Source organism: Panulirus ornatus, chromosome 20, assembly GCF_036320965.1.
Source record: "Panulirus ornatus isolate Po-2019 chromosome 20, ASM3632096v1, whole genome shotgun sequence".
NCBI lineage: Eukaryota > Metazoa > Arthropoda > Malacostraca > Decapoda > Palinuridae > Panulirus > Panulirus ornatus.
This window is the reverse complement of record NC_092243.1, coordinates 3103344-3119294: the sequence shown is the minus strand read 5'-3', so window position 1 is coordinate 3119294 and position 15951 is coordinate 3103344. Positions and strand designations below refer to the sequence as shown.

General features: G+C 36.6%; 1 protein-coding gene across 4 annotated transcripts; it reads right to left on the bottom strand.

Moving 5' to 3' along the window:
- Positions 1-368: 368 nt before the first annotated feature.
- On the bottom strand, positions 369-15676 carry Tcs4 (Threonyl-carbamoyl synthesis 4). 4 transcript variants are annotated; one of them, XM_071674537.1, is made up of 9 exons: positions 15539-15676; positions 13483-13592; positions 11889-12022; positions 11400-11524; positions 10474-10602; positions 5884-6088; positions 4020-4168; positions 2336-2547; positions 369-532 (listed from the first exon to the last, which is right to left on the bottom strand). In XM_071674537.1, the coding sequence occupies exons 1-9, from the start codon at positions 15659-15661 to the stop codon at positions 457-459; spliced, it is 1263 nt and encodes a 420-aa protein (XP_071530638.1). In that variant the 5' UTR covers positions 15662-15676; the 3' UTR covers positions 369-456. The 4 variants fall into 4 exon arrangements, with proteins under 4 accessions (XP_071530638.1, XP_071530636.1, XP_071530639.1 ...); XM_071674535.1 differs by lacking the exon at positions 15539-15676 and adding an exon at positions 14954-15355; XM_071674536.1 differs by lacking the exons at positions 369-532; positions 15539-15676 and adding exons at positions 566-823; positions 14954-15362.
- Between the last annotated feature and the right edge of the window lie 275 nt (positions 15677-15951).

The following is a 15951-nucleotide window of genomic DNA, read 5'->3' as shown; positions in this document are numbered from 1 at the left end:
TATCTTCTTCCGATCCTCTACATCAAAGTGAACTATTATTCTAACCATTATTGTACTTCCAGGTATTCAATCATTCTAACTATCCAGCTGTTTTCATGCAAATGTGGTAAACACTGATTATGTTTTTAAAAAGTCAGGTTTTCTGGCTTTTGGAATCCTAAACAGAATTCTTACAATCTTTTGTGATTTGGACTGTAGAGACACTGCTCTTACAGCATCTGCTGTCTCTTTTGCTTATACTGAGACCCTCAATGTATTTTTCAATGATTCTTCTCACTGGTAGAGAACTTTACCAAAAAAATAAGTCATTCCTTCATCATATCAGCTATATGTAGTGCATTGACAAGGTCATTGAGAAGCAATACAACTAATTTTGCTATTTTTCATGTTCAAAATAAATATGTTCTTTGTTTTAACAATGACACTATCCCATTATCATAGTACATCCATGTATTGTTAAAATTTAACCCATTTCTGCTTACTAATTCCAAGATTTCGAACATCATTTGTTAAGTCTTCTCCAACTGGGCACCTGAAAATATTAGTTTTATGTTATTCTATACTTTAAATAGCCTACTTTAACACATATGCACTTAGATCTCAATATGCCAGATTAGTGCAAAGGTAACACCATATGAATAATGCAGTTTCTAATAAAAGATCATATCTCAGTAACTTTGATTTACTTATTTCACTGCTTTCTCCATATCCAGTCTACACAATAATACATCTATCGGTCTATCTGTCAACCTATCTATCCATCTTTTTTTTATGTTGGAGGCTCCAGTCACAGACTAAAGTCCATATCAAGGCTGGATGTTATCTGAAATATAGAGAGGTTAATGAAAGGGAAAAAGGAGACAAGGGAAAGTATCAAAAAATGTTGAAGGAAGTGAAAAACCTGTCTTTTAAACTATGCCAGGTCAGAGTTAGTGGGAAAGACAGGAGAGAGTAGAGAGTTCTAAAGCTTTGACGAGTAGGGAAAGAAACAATTATCAAAACAGCCTACCCCTAAATTGTCAATGGTCATACAGTAACCACATGATGCAGCAGCTACCTGAGTATTGTATGTTCTAGCTAGTGGCGGGGACACACAAGCAGCCAGGCCTTAGTAGCAAAAACCAATGGACACACAAGCAGCCAGGCCTTAGTAGCAAAAACCAATGGACACACAAGCAGCCAGGCCTTAGTAGCAAAAACCAATGGACACACAAGCAGCCAGACCTTAGTAGCAAAAACCAAAGTAATGCCTATACAAGAGGGAAACTAAACCAACTTTATTCCATTCCCAGTTCAATGGGGTGGATCAATTACAGAAAACCCCTCACATCACCCAAACGCACCCTTAACCCATGCCCAGTGTATCAAAGCATGGTTTTAAGCAGGGTTACAAAATGTAAATCTAGTATAAATGTGATGAGACTCAAACTGGTAACAACTTTGGACAAATGTTAGGTAATAAGGTAGAGATAGGGTACATAGAAAGGTGTGAGAAACAGCTTTTGTTACTTAGGTGTAAAGTGGTCACAAGAGTAGAGTGAAGGGTGGATGGGATAAATGTACAGGTGGTTGTAAGAATGCACATCATGGTAGGAGAGTGGGTGAACATTAGTATGTATATTACAGGGATGCTCAAGTTAGTGTGAAGGTTCAGAGGAGGTAGGGCATGTGTGAGTGGAAATCATTCTGAGACATAATGGCAGGTAAGACATATCTTCATCACTGTCTCCTCATGATCTAATTATTAATTCATCAACTACCAACAGTGTGTATATATGCTGTCTTAGTAAATAATGAACCTATCATTATGAACTTATAAGGTAACACAAAGTGCAAATATGCTTCCTGAGTAAATAAGTGAACCTGTTATCATGAACGTATAAAAGTAACATAATATTTATCTAATCTTTTTAAAATATACAACTCAAGTCCCTTTTACATGGAGGAGATTATATGAATAAGTTTTGTTTGGTGTCCCACTAATATGTATCCTCAATTTGGTGGTGTGTTAATAATAAGCAGTATCTCCATATGAACTAAAATTCTTCATCATCATCTAATATGCATAGTAAAATCAGCTAGTAAATGAGAATTATATCTCTATCACCCTTCCACCCTACTACACAGACATCTTCCATTGTATATGACCAACAATCATTCCAAGAGGATCAGTATATAACTCTGTATTACAGAGTGCATTCATCTCATCCTCTCTACCCATCTATGTACCATAACGATACATGCCTGAATGGACAGATCCAATACAGCACTCATTTCTACAGGTAAGTGTTCAGAACAGGAATATTCTAAATGGGAAGAAGAAAAAATCACTTACTTCGCCAGAAAATCAACTGCCTCTATGTCTTCTTTATCGTAAAGTACCCCACGTTTTGCTTTCCATCGTTCCATTCCATTCCATGCAATCATGATGCCATTATCAGTACACAGCTTTGGCGGGGGACAAAGAAGTTGGTAACCGGTATAATCACATAGTTTTTGCAATGCTGTCTGAATGTAATGATTGCAAGCAACTCCACCTGACATCACCTGTAGGGAAAAATGCAGGAGATAAATGTAATGAAGCACTGGTATTTCTGCAAGTTTTTCATCATATATTCAATCATATTTCAAACCTGTAAAGTTTCTTAGAATATGAAGGTTCCAAGAATATCACTATAAAGTAGCTTAAACTTTAACTTTTCACAAGACATTTTAGTTTTTGCCATCTACCTCCATTCTGGAACTGCACATTCTGATTTTGTATGTCCTATATAAGTGCCAAAATACAGAAAGGTGGGTCATGCAGAACTTACACATGTCAAAACTATGGTACATATCAAGAGATTCCACCCCTGTGACATCCTTCCCTCAATGGTATTCCTTAACTGTACTTTCACCCTGACATCTGTCTTCCTTTATGAATTTATAGTTATCTCTTCAAAAAATTTATTTTCTCACTTATAGACATCTTACCCTTTCATTGCTTACTTGATTAAACTACCTCACAACACATACTGTCCTCAAACATTTCATTTCCAAAACACCCAACCTCCCCACCAGAGTCTCATCTCTAACCCATGCCTCATATCCATATAATAATGTTGGGATTACTGTATCTTCAAAAATAACCATTTTTGCCCTCTCTGATAATGATCTCTCTTTCCACACATTCTTTAGTGCTTCTAGAACCTTCGTTCCCTCACCCACCACATGACTAATTTCAACTTCCATATTTCCATTCACTGCCACATCCACTCTCAGAGAGAGACAATTAAAGGACAAAATGTTTAATGAATGTTTAAGAAGTACACTTGAATGTTTTATTGTTTGATCACCAATAAACTAGACTGAATTAAACAAGACAGAATACAGAAACATTTCACAAATAAAATAAATGGACTGGAAAGTATCAATTACCAGAAAAATTAAGAGATAGAGCCTCACTGCAGCAAACATCAAATGGAGAGAAATATGATGATATATGCCTGGAAACAAACTGGGGGAACAAAGAAGGTTTCAAATCTAAAACCACCCAGACAAAGAAGCTACAGGATCTTTATGTTGACAGTGATCCCTTGAAGTAGACCGTAAAGGTTTCAGCCAAAGACACAAGGAAGGTGGAGCAAATTATTTCATGTGATACTAGGTGCTCTATGAAATTTACATGGAGTGAACAATTATGAAACATTCAACAATAACAACAGACTCATGGTTGAAGATAATACTGGATGAACCTAAAAAAGATAGCTATGCCAGTGGTGTAGCCACTGAAAAATGCAGCATTATACTACAAGCAAAACAAGTGATGGAATGAGTAGTGATCGGAAGAAATAACAACCTTCAACATACGAGTCAAGTGGTGAACACCACACTCTAGCCTTGCCTCAATGCAAAATCTCATTTTGGGTACTCATAGGATGGTACTGATCCTCGTAGATTTAAGCATAAACACTAGAAAAGGTTTTAAAGAATCATTTACACAGTGTACTTACTAATCAAAGATAGTTTAATCAACATACCAAAGTTTGGTTTTCCTTGGGAAGCAAGCTTCTGATATCAGCATACACCATTGCCCTCTGAGTCTGTCTAACCAGATGCTTAGTTATAGCATACTGGAATGATGCACAAACATCTTTAACTGGAGGAATAATGTTGCCACCTTCAACCTCTGCAAATAAATGAAGAAGCCCTTTACATATTGTAGATGTACTGATGCTGAGCATGTCATAGTTTCATTTGATGTGACACATGAACTTTTACACTAATAAGTGTTTCTTACTTTTTTTCCGAGCATGCAAATATAATTTGTCAAGTGAGACTAAAGTCTCCATTAACACCACCCGTACACAAATGACTCCACACATGATAAAATATTATTCATCTGGCACCATCATCTCAAAAATTTCTGGCCCTACTCAATTCAATAAATGCATCTATTGATCTCTTTCGTGGTGTAACTTCTCCATACACCTTATACTATAATGCCATATATCATTTTGACCAACTTATCACCTGTAGGTATTAGGTGATGGGCAGCTACCAATCAGAGAGGTAAATTAAGAGTACTACCCACCTGGATATCAGAAGGGTCACTGACAACTGCATAGTGAGCCAGCACTTCAGTGGTTGTCAAGTTGCACTCCTTTGACCTTGGTAACTCTCTCTTTTTCTATCTCATCCACACATGATCTGCTGGAATTCTGTCCATAAACATACAATCTCTCCTTGCCACACATAAAGCTTGACAACACTTAACTCACACAACTCATTCTTCTTAACTTTACACTTTAATGGAGTGATTGCTATGCACTACCCCTACCCTTTGGCAAAATGGAAGGAGCAATAGATAATAGTAGTAAGCAGAAACATTAGACAGGAGCATTAGGTAGAAACAGGTAGAAAAAGTAGGAACATTAGCTGAAGCATTAGGTAGAAGTAGTAGGTTGGAACATCAGTAGACACATTAAGTAATAGAAGTTGGTTGGAATATTAAGGAGGAGCCCCTGAGGACCTGGAGGAAGTTGAGGGTTTTAGATACCTAGAATGGATATGGAAGCAAATGGAACCAAGGTAGCTGAAGTGAGTCATAGGTCATGTTAGGGAGCACAGGTCCTAGGATCATTGAGGAATGTGTAGAAGTCACTGTTTGGGAAGGCAGAGATGGGCATGTTTGAAGGTAAAATCATTTTTATGGTGTTGTATGGATCTGAGGCATGGGCTCCAGAATGCAGAGAAGGGAGTGAATGAGATGGTAATGAAATGGAGAAAAACAATGTGTGAGGAGATTTGACTAAGAAATGATAGGGTATGGGAGTGGTGTGGTAATAAGAAGAGAATAGTTGAGAGACCTGAAGAGGTTGTGCTGAAATGGATTTGATCTCACCTTTTACCATTCTACACTCATCTCTCCTGGTATTTCTCCACACAAGTCTCCTTTCCAAGCTCACTTATTCTCACCACTCTCTTCTCCCAGTATTATTCTCTGCATTAGTGAGGGAGCAACAGTAAAAGACAAACAAAAGCCACGTCTACTCACATCCATTTCCTAGCTGTCATGTGTAATGCACCTAAACCACAGCTCCCTATCCACAAACAGGCTTCACAGACCTTTCCATGGTTTAGCCTGGATGCTTCACAAGTCCTGGTTCAGTCCAGTGACAGAACATCTACCCTGTATACCACATCGTTCCAATGCACTCTACCCAATGTATGCCTCTCACCCTCCTGCATGCTCAGGTTCTGATTCAAAAGAAGGAACACTTTGATAAATATGCTACAATATCAAATGTATGTAACGGAATACTTAGTAAACTATGAAGTTCACAAATTAAATGAATAAACTTCTTCACTGGATGAAAAGAAAAGTTTGATATACTTCCTTACCATATTCCTTTTCTAGTTTTCTTATAAGCTTTTCCAAGCAGTGCTTGAGGCCAGCAAAGCTAAAGCTACAATCTCTATATTTTCCCATAGGTGTTGGAAACTCATAGGTGTGGGGGTCACCTTTTGAGGCAAGATATTCAATAGCTTGTCCCCCAGACATGGAGGCACATTCAGGTATATTTCGAAGTTTTAATCTTCTTGCTCCCTGAAAAATTTGTTATTTCAATCATTCTCAGAGTCTATGATATGGAGGAAAATGCAAAAATTATATATAATGTCTCTAGTATTAAGTATTTTAAATCCCAGGATCAAATCTCCACTTGATGGACATTAATCACATAATATAAAGTTAAAACAGTAACTGAGATATTACACAACAGTCATTACCAAAAATAACTTGATTTGGATACAAGTTAAATCAAAATCAGACCAGGTTATATCTAGTCTGCTACAAGGAGCTACTTATCAATCAGCAGAAATTCTTTCTCTCAGTCAACAGAGGTACAATTTACATGTCTGATCAAGTCAAATAATTTTTGTAAACTACTCTAAATGCAAGTGCAACCATCCAAATGCTTTTTCATATGAAAGATTTACCTATAGTTTTGATTACAAGTTTTATAATACAGTATCCACTTTTGTCCACTACTGCCATATACAGACCTAAACAGACTCCAAAGTTGGTCTCATATTTGGCTGGTGAAACTTAACCTCAGTAAATGTAAAGTACCAAGGGTGCCATATAGCAAGAGAAGGCCTCAATATAAGTATCATAGCAAGGTGTTCACAAACAAAACAAGGCCAAAACTAGAATATATTTCTCAAGACTGTTCACCATACCTAAACAAGCATGAAGAGCTAAGAGAGAAGGTGCAAAGATGGTAACAATGAAGACAGTTGAGTTAAAGGGAAAGGTTAAAGGCTTTAAATTAACCTACCATGAAAGAAAGAAGAGAGGGGGGGACCTGATCACAAACTTTGAGTTTTCAAACCAGACCGATCCACACAGTTTGAAGTTCTTTGAAAGATGTAGGAATAGAACTGCCTAAGGGAACAGCATGAAATTAAGTAAGAATCTTGTTATAAAGGATATAGAGAAGTACTCTTATGGTAAACAGTTGTGGATGTATACAATAAACTGAACTTGGATTTGGTAAATGCAGGACAGCATATAAAAATTTGAAAGGTTGCATCAATACATTACAAACTGGTAATTACATGCATGTGCACAAACATAGATGAAGAGAGATATGGAGATAAATGATCAGAAGAAAATAATGGGAAGAGGGGAGAGGGTAAGAGATAAAAGAGAGATAAAGTATGCAATTCATTTTACATGGAAATGAATGAAGAAAGTGGAAGTCTGAGAAGGTAACGACCCTTACTGCTTTGTTCTGGGCCATAATGGAACTGAAACTTACACCATAATACTCAAAGAATTTTTTTCATACTCATCCGGTACCATTTCTGCCTTTGAAATGTGGTGCCATGAATGGACACACAATGGCCTCACTTGCTCATCTTTGACAAAACTAAGAGCTAAGACCCATTGATCATTCAATGATTTCCTCTGATAGCTTCATGTGCCCCAGTTCAGCCTAATGACAGCCCTATACATTATGAAAGATCGCTCCAGTTCATTTCATCCCATGCACATCTCTCATCATAGATTTTCAGGACATAATACCTCAAGACTCACTCCATCCTTCCGTCTCCTTCTTAGTTTCCTTTTCCCTTGTGCTCCTCCAATTCCACCATAAACATCCTCTTAGTCAATAATTCTCTGCTCATCTACTCTACATGTCCAAACCAATACAGCACAGCCTAGTCAGCTCCCTCAGTAAGACTGCACTGACAACCAAACCTCACTTTTGCACTATCATTCTTTACATGTCAACTTATCCATTAAAAAAAAATTAAGAGCAAAGTAAAGGAAAACTTAAGAGTCTCTCTCAAGAACATGGTACTAAGAAATGTAATATCCTTCATGTTTGCCAGTATACAAAGACATGTACGGAAAAATGCCAACAAAATTCCTTTTAGAAGTGGCTTACAATATGGGACAAATAGTGTTTACACCCTTCATGGAAAACCCTTAAAAAGATGTAACAAAATAAAGGGAATGTTGAGGTTTTGGCCTATACATTAAAGAACTGTTTATAACAATTGAAAGTTAAAATCCTCAAATGATGTCATGAAACTGGTAATCATTAAGAATTTAAACTAATTTTGCTCAAATGTTTAACGACAAGATATGAATTCAAAAAGCAAGTAAAGAATGTAGAAGCTTGCCTTGATAATCTTAGAAATCCACTCCCAAATATAATTTTCCTTGGAGGTTTCAACCACTCACATCCAAGATGAAATTAAGGAACTATCACAGATGAGAACTATAAGAGAATTAATTCAAATGATTAGTTGCATAAAAGAAATCTTTCTTGATACTGTGACAAGTTAAGGCTGAGCAAATACAAGAACCAACCAGGACCTTGTGAAGATTTGTACATTAATACTAGAAACTCTACTCTCCTGTACATAACATACAAGATGCAGATCCAGTTCACTATTCAATGAGGTTCTGTTCATCCAGAATTAATGACATAATATAGCCAAAGTTGATGAATTAATCAACAGGACAATAAATTCAATTACCTTGAAGCATTAAGCCAACCTACATCTCTGCCTCTTCTCTTGACCCTTTCAGGACTGATAATCTTAACCAGTAGCTAGTAATCGGAAAACCAATTTAGATTTAAAGGTACTCTTCACTGTGGTGGTCACATAATAACTCAAGATGGGGATTCCATATGCACAACAGAGATATGGAAGATGTGTGACAGACAGTTAATACACATAAAAGCTTGCTGCTACAAACTGGGAAGCCCTAGTGCAAGGACAAATCAGGGTCAAATATATGTTTTAAAAAGCCATATCCTAGCTTTTTCACTAAAATATATATCCTAATTGCATTACCTGTACAAATTATGAGATCAGCTTTGATCTGGCTATTACTAATGACAGGCAATTCAATATCAAATATGGATCTTGCTTAGAGTATAACAACTTCCAAGTATAAACGGTGAAACAGCTATGTCACTAAATGACTGAAGTTCATTGCTTAGTCACCTCATATCAGAAAGCAAACACCAAAATAAAATTAAGGTTAGCAGCAATGGCCCATGTTGTGGTGATCCTTACTTAAAGAGGATCAGGAAAACCCCATTAAACAACACTATCAACAACACTATCACATCATTAGACTCACACGATGGAAAGTGGTACCTAGCAATAAAGAAAAACCTAGTCTACAGCCATAAACTTTGGAGACTGAGTACAGGCCTAAAACTGAAAAGGATAACAGCCAATATTACCAAAACATACTATGCAAAAAATGACAAAGTCCTCTAATCAAACGACATACTCATCTTGTGGAGATGCTAAACACTAAAAGGGCTATAGATCCTGATGAGGTAAATCTATCATGAAGCTGTGTAGATAAAGTCGCATTGCTTCTCACATGCTACCCTTGGCCAGCCTTGTCAAAGCAGCAATTACTGTTCTATTCCAATGTAAAATGACCTAAGAATACATTATGAATTACAGACTAGTATATCTGCTTTCCATCACTGAAAAATGTAAAAAACAACAAACTCCAATCGAATGAAAAACTCTTGAATATCATCTGCTAAATGAAAGACAATTTAGATTCAGGCACAGATGCCCTACAGCTGATGTGCTTGCTCACCTGCCCAGCACTAGGCAAAAGACAATATAAAAATCACCCATGTCAGCACTGTACATTGCTAGTGCCACATTCAGTGAGAAACCAAAGATTTCTCAAAGCCCTGTGAATTTACAGACTTGTTTTACTCTTGCTTAGCAACTATTTTCAAGGATGTGCTCTTACATTGGTGCTAAATGGAGCAGAAACTAAAAGTCACCTAACAGGTGCAAATATGCCTCAAGAAAGTGCGATAAGCAGGTTACTATCAACTCAGTTCACAGACGTTTTGAACCTTACTTCTTAAACTAAATCTTATGTAACAGCACCATATCTAATTACTTTGAAAGGAAGTCTTTACCCTCTATAGTATGAAACATTAATCATGGCCTTGAAGGAATATCCTAAAAGGGGCTGTGGTAAGGTAAGCCTACTTCATGAAAACATAAATGACAGCAAGCACCATGAAGCATATTATAAAATCTTGGACCAGACTACTAATAAAAGGAAAGGAGTGTGAAAGCAGTGATCATGAACTCAAAATTCCATACATTCACATGAATACTGCTGACTGTTTTCTTCTCTTTACCCTACTTTTAACTTTGTAACCTGCCTGATTTATAATACCTGCATCTTCACTTTATAAAAGCTTACTGACTTTAAGATTTTTTTATGTCTTAAATGATGCAACTATCTGAAACCCAGTTACGAGGCAGACATACTGAATCACTTAAAAGTATGACCACTTAGTTCTAAACAGAGGAACATGATGTAATTGTCTGATATTTTTTTCATTTCACATATGAATTTACTACAGATGCTGACATGATAATGGAGTGTGCAGTCCACTGCAAACCCAAGTGCAATACCTTATCTAGGGCTTCTCCTGGAGCATCATCAATTGTTTGTCCAATGATTGACCAACGATCAAGAGAGTGAGCAACCACAAGTAAGCTATGACCTCCTGACACCAACAGCACCAAGAAAGGGAATTCCACCTGAAAAGGAATGTTCAAAAATGTCATCACTCACTCTGTAATAAAAGGTGCTTTTAGATCTGGTATCTGGGAAAAACCTAACCATAGTACAGAATCAGAGTTTTAAAGTTTAATAAAAGCTAAGTCCTTTGAGCACATATGAAAGCCCTTCCATGGCTGGGGTTCAAACATTACCCTAACCCTTAAATAGACACTTTTTTTCATTCATATTCACCATTTCCCATATTAGTGAAGTGGCATCAGAAACAGATGACTGAGCCTTTGAGGGAAAATTTCCTCACTTGGCCCCCTTCTCCTTATTTTGGGAAAAAAATCTTAAATGATGCTACTATTTGACACCCAGTTATAAAGCAGATAAACACAGGAAACAATGTAATTCATGCTGATTTCTTATTCACATTTCACATATAAATTAACTACAGATGTTGGCATCATAATGGAGTATACACTTCACAGTAAACCCAAGTACAATATCTTATCTAAGGCTTCTCCACCATCAGCATCATCAATTGTTTGTCCAATAATTGACCAACGATCAAGAGAGTAAGCAACCACAAGTAAGCTATGACCTCCTGACACAGGGTAGAAAGAATACTGCAGCATAAAACTCTTTACATATTGTTGGAAAAAAGAAAAATAGTAACTTTGTCAAAGCAGTATGTCCCTTTCCAGAAACCAAAATTAGAGCATCTTTGTTTCAATGGTTTCTCTGCTGATATAAAACTGAATCATTGTGCATACATACTTTACATATACAATTTTCCCTCTACAAAGACTGATCACAACACGTGACCTACCTCTTTTATCATACGCACTGTAAGAGCATGTGCCTCCATGTGGTGTATGGGAATGAATGGTTTTCCTTCACTTAAAGCAAGATTCTTCCCATACTTTGTACCCACAGCCAAGGACAAGGGCAAGCCTAAAACGAAGTTCTTCTATATGTATCAAACAAAATCATCATATTAAAACAATAAAAATGAATGATTCTGAGAAAAGATTAATAGAGATTTCAAAAACTGAGAAAGCCAATATTACAGGAACCAGATGTGGTGACATGATATGCTGATAGTTTAATATCTTTTTAAAATGTGCAACAATGCTTAGAAGAAGGACCAAGTAAACTAAGAGGATCAAATCACTGCACAAAAGGAACAGTAAAAGACTTAAAGAACAAAGACAGAGTTTCATTAACCACTTAATTCTCAATGACTGTTATCTCTTTATCACTTAGTCCTTATACATTAGTATGGAAATTCTTATTGAAAAGGTAAGATATTTTGTACCTGGTTTGACAGTTGTGGCAACTGCATTCAAATCACCTACAGTCACCTTTGCCTTCTCCAAAGCTTCATTAACAACCTGACATATGTTTTGTTCATGTAATCGTTGTGCCACGGGTGGAATAATGCCTCCATACCTACAAATTCATATGTACACATTAGAAAGAGTGAACTTTATCTAATATGTGCCTCACCACATTCTACCCAAAAGAGTGCATGCAGAATACACCCCCAAACATTACATGCAAACGATTTCCAAATGATGGTTGGCTATCTCATAAATGAAGTAAACATTTTCATTTTTAACTAACGGATGTTATCTATCTGTAACTCGGATGCCTGTTTCCTTCTGGTTCTTCCTCAAGAGGGTGGCCAAGGCAATGAAGTCTACATAACTAAGGAACTCCAGTGATGCTTCTCAGCCTTAAAAACTCACCCTTAACTGGTCACTAGTAGAGGGCAAGTCTAGTGCAGTGTTTGCAGAGGCTCCTACTGAATGTTCCTACTGACTACTTCTACTTCAATGCTCCTGCTTAATGTTCCCACCTACTACTTCCTGCTAATGTTTATAACTAATGTTAAATCCTTGCTAATCAATATAGGATTATGAATATCCAAATTTTGGGGGGATGAAGCTACCTATACCCCTCAAAAAGTTTTATTTTCCACACTGAATGAGGGTTCATATGGGAGGCTTGACTGAGAAATGCTTGTTTCCTTCATCAAACACAGCATCTCACTCTCACTTCTTTTCATCCTAGGTTAGTCATACACATTCAGACATACCAGCCTGAGCTATGGATGGTAAATCTTCATATGACTCCTTCTTCCATTCCAATTTTCAGAAAGTGATGATTCAAACTGGGAGGGTTTTCAGCCTCCATCTACCACCCATGTTATGTCAACCCTTATGACACACAAAATAGTGGGCAAAATTCTTTCTTAAGGAATAAAATTAGGAAGGTCATGATGTAGAATGAAGAGTTAAGTGGGTTGCATGTTGTAAAGGGTCAAGTATGATAAAGTATATGTTTGTGGATTGCATTCCTGCAACTCGTATAAATGAAGAAAGAAAAGAGAGCAGCCTGGACCAAGGAGGGAAATGTGATAGCCACTGCAGTGTTCACTCACTATGTCACCATCGTAGTGGGCAAAATTCTTTCTTAAGTTATAAAATTAGGAAGTTCATGATGTAGAGTGAAGAGTTAAGTGGGTTGCATGTTGTAAAGGGTCAAGTATGATAAAGTGTATGTTTGTGGATTGTATTCCTGCAACTCATGTAAATGAAGAAAGAAAAGACAGCAGCCTGGGCGAAGGAGGAAAATGTGATAGGCACTGCAGTGTTCTGGCACCTTCAAAAATCCATCCAATACCCTGGTGGCAGTAACCCTTTGGTTAGTGGCTGCCTGTTACCTACAACAAAATCTAATTTACTGAAATCAAACACACTACAGTCTTATATAAATGTAAGATACCATTTCTAAACACGGTATTCATAAGTGAACCACAATAAATGATTTAGGATAGGCACCATTTCTGTATCATGCACATTTTCTTCATCATTATGTAATAATCCAATGACTGCCAAACAACTTACCTTATATGCACTTTTTTCTGACTGCGTAGGGCTTCCCCCAATACTTTTCCAGTATCATCTATGACAGCAGCACCTGTATCATCACAGCTTGTTTCAATCCCTAACACCAGCTGTTCAAAAACAAATGTGACACTTTAAGAATTTCTCTTTGTTGGAGGATCCACTCACTGACAGAAGTCGATCCTGAGGACAAGCCTTAACTGCTGCAAAGGCATAAATGGGTAAAGTGTAAAGAGAAACATATATCACAATGACCAACCCTTGAGCTGCCAATGACCATAAAGTAATCATGTGATGCAGAAGCTTGACAAGCACTACATGGTCTAGCTAAGAGTGGAGGTGCATGAGCAGCTAGCTCTTGGGTGTAGAATCCAAAGTAATGTCTACAAAAGAGGGAAAGTGAACCAACACTCGAACATAGAGCAAGTGGGTCACATCATGGGGTAAGACTGGGAGAGTTGATAAATCAGACTGCATTGGACTTTACTATGTTTAGAAAGTGTGTAAAGCCAGAATCCTTCCAGACAGAGCAGTGCTCCATACAAGAGTAAATAAGTCATTTGCACATCTGAAGCAACTATTTAGAAGAAATGCTGTTCAATTCTAGCATAGTTTGTGTATCATGAAGTCATTAATTCAGCAGTAAAACAGTGCAAGGAAACTAAACAATATCTGCATGGTAACCCTTCAGTCTAGCTTTGCAACAAAACTAGCTTAGAAGATGGCTAATGACTTGGGTAATTTAAATGATTTGTTGTCATTACAAAAATACCAGGGGTGCATAATGATTCAGGGGCCTTTCGTATTATGTAAAAGAATCTGTGTAAATCTCTTTGGCAATCAAAATCTATCTTGTGTCAGTGATTTGAATATAATATAGCTGACACACTCATGTAAATGTACTGCCAATATGAATCAGGATGAATAGAAAAATGACACAGCACACTTCTCAGTGAAGAAATATGTTACAATATTTATACTTTCGTACAACCTGTCAAGTGATGTTAGGTGAAGTTTTTATAGGTTCTATTGATAAATTTCCAGGTGAACTGCCTAAATCTACATTAAGTAATGCCAAATTTTCTCATACATACATAATTGTCGACTTAATGTAGCTCAATAAAATAAAATGCCCGAAATTATGGTCCCATGGTATTTCCGGAACCATAAAAGCCTAAATAAATGACATCAAACATATGTAGCCATTTCCCAAAGCTAGTTTCAATGCGGAGTTAAACTAGTAGATCATCGCCATAATACAATACAGCCCAAGTGCTATAATTACCTCGGAGACTCGGTAAATATGGTAACCTTATATATATATATATATATATATATATATATATATATATATATATATATATATATATATATATATATATATATGACTAAGTACCAAAGGAATCCTATTTGGCTGTTGAATCCACACTTTAAAATTGCAAGTGGAATGAGTGATCATGATGGTTAGTACCTGTCTATTAAACTGTGATGATTCTCCCCTGAAGGTGGTCTGGGCTGCAGCTATGACCCCTTCCTGAATCAATGGTAAACTTGTATGGATAAGATTGACTCCTTGTAGTCTACATCTTGATTGGTATATGGACTTCCAATGAATACTTCGCAGCTTTGAAAAAATGCAGCGTCTTTTTAATAAGCACGAATAACATAATGAAACGTGATTCATCCAGTAGCTACCAACTGTACAAGCAGCCATTGCTGATTTGTTTACAACTGGAAGACTTCATATAATTCAGATGAAAGTGTTCTTTCTCTTCACACATATGGCAACATTCTTTTTCTTTTCCGTTACCTTTTATTTTCGTACACTCAAAAGTCTGTGTGAATTGAAGCACTTTTTCTATAAAATTTGGGGTTAACATGGGAAAACTTTCAAAAGTATCTAAGTTTGCTCTGACTAGCCTTATGTTTTTAAGTGAATGTACTGTTTTTATGATACCGTACGTTGATTTGATAGAGGAGTAATGATGCAAATAGATAGATATATAGACAAATACATGCATGATCAATAGACCTATAAATACATTATAACCGTTACCTTTGCTAATAGAGCTGTACGAGTTAAGTGGTTTAGGTCAGTGGAGTCTTTAACCACTGGTGTGTAGTGAAAAATATCAATTCTTACAATTGTGAATATTTGATTCCACGCTTTAATTTCCATTCAGAATTCCATACTGAATTAAACTCAGGATCCTCAGGATCCTGTTCATCAGAGAAAACGGATGTCAAAACTTATTACCACACACTTTCCAAATTATGGATTTCTTTTCCTTTGGACAAATAACAAGGATTTTTCAGACAATGGATCGTTGAATCGATTTCTAAAATGCTCACAGTACATATGTGTATTTCATTCTTACATGAATCATTGAATCAATAAATAGACCTACTCAGTTTACCTCTCGTGCAAACATACAATATAAATCACGGGAATTTTCAAACTCAGAAGAA

Bases quoted from the DNA above. Each gene is read 5' to 3' on its own strand.
- Tcs4 (XM_071674535.1), bottom strand. From the start codon at position 15,196: ATGGCTGCTTGTACAGTTGGTAGCTACTGGATGAATCACGTTTCATTA. The intron at 13,593-14,953 runs GTACTAACCATC...GTTTTTGAACAG, and splicing joins CATCACAGTTTAATAGACAG to CTGGTGTTAGGGATTGAAAC. The intron at 6,089-10,473 runs GTATTGCACTTG...CAAATTTTTCAG, and splicing joins CAGGAGAAGCCCTAGATAAG to GGAGCAAGAAGATTAAAACT.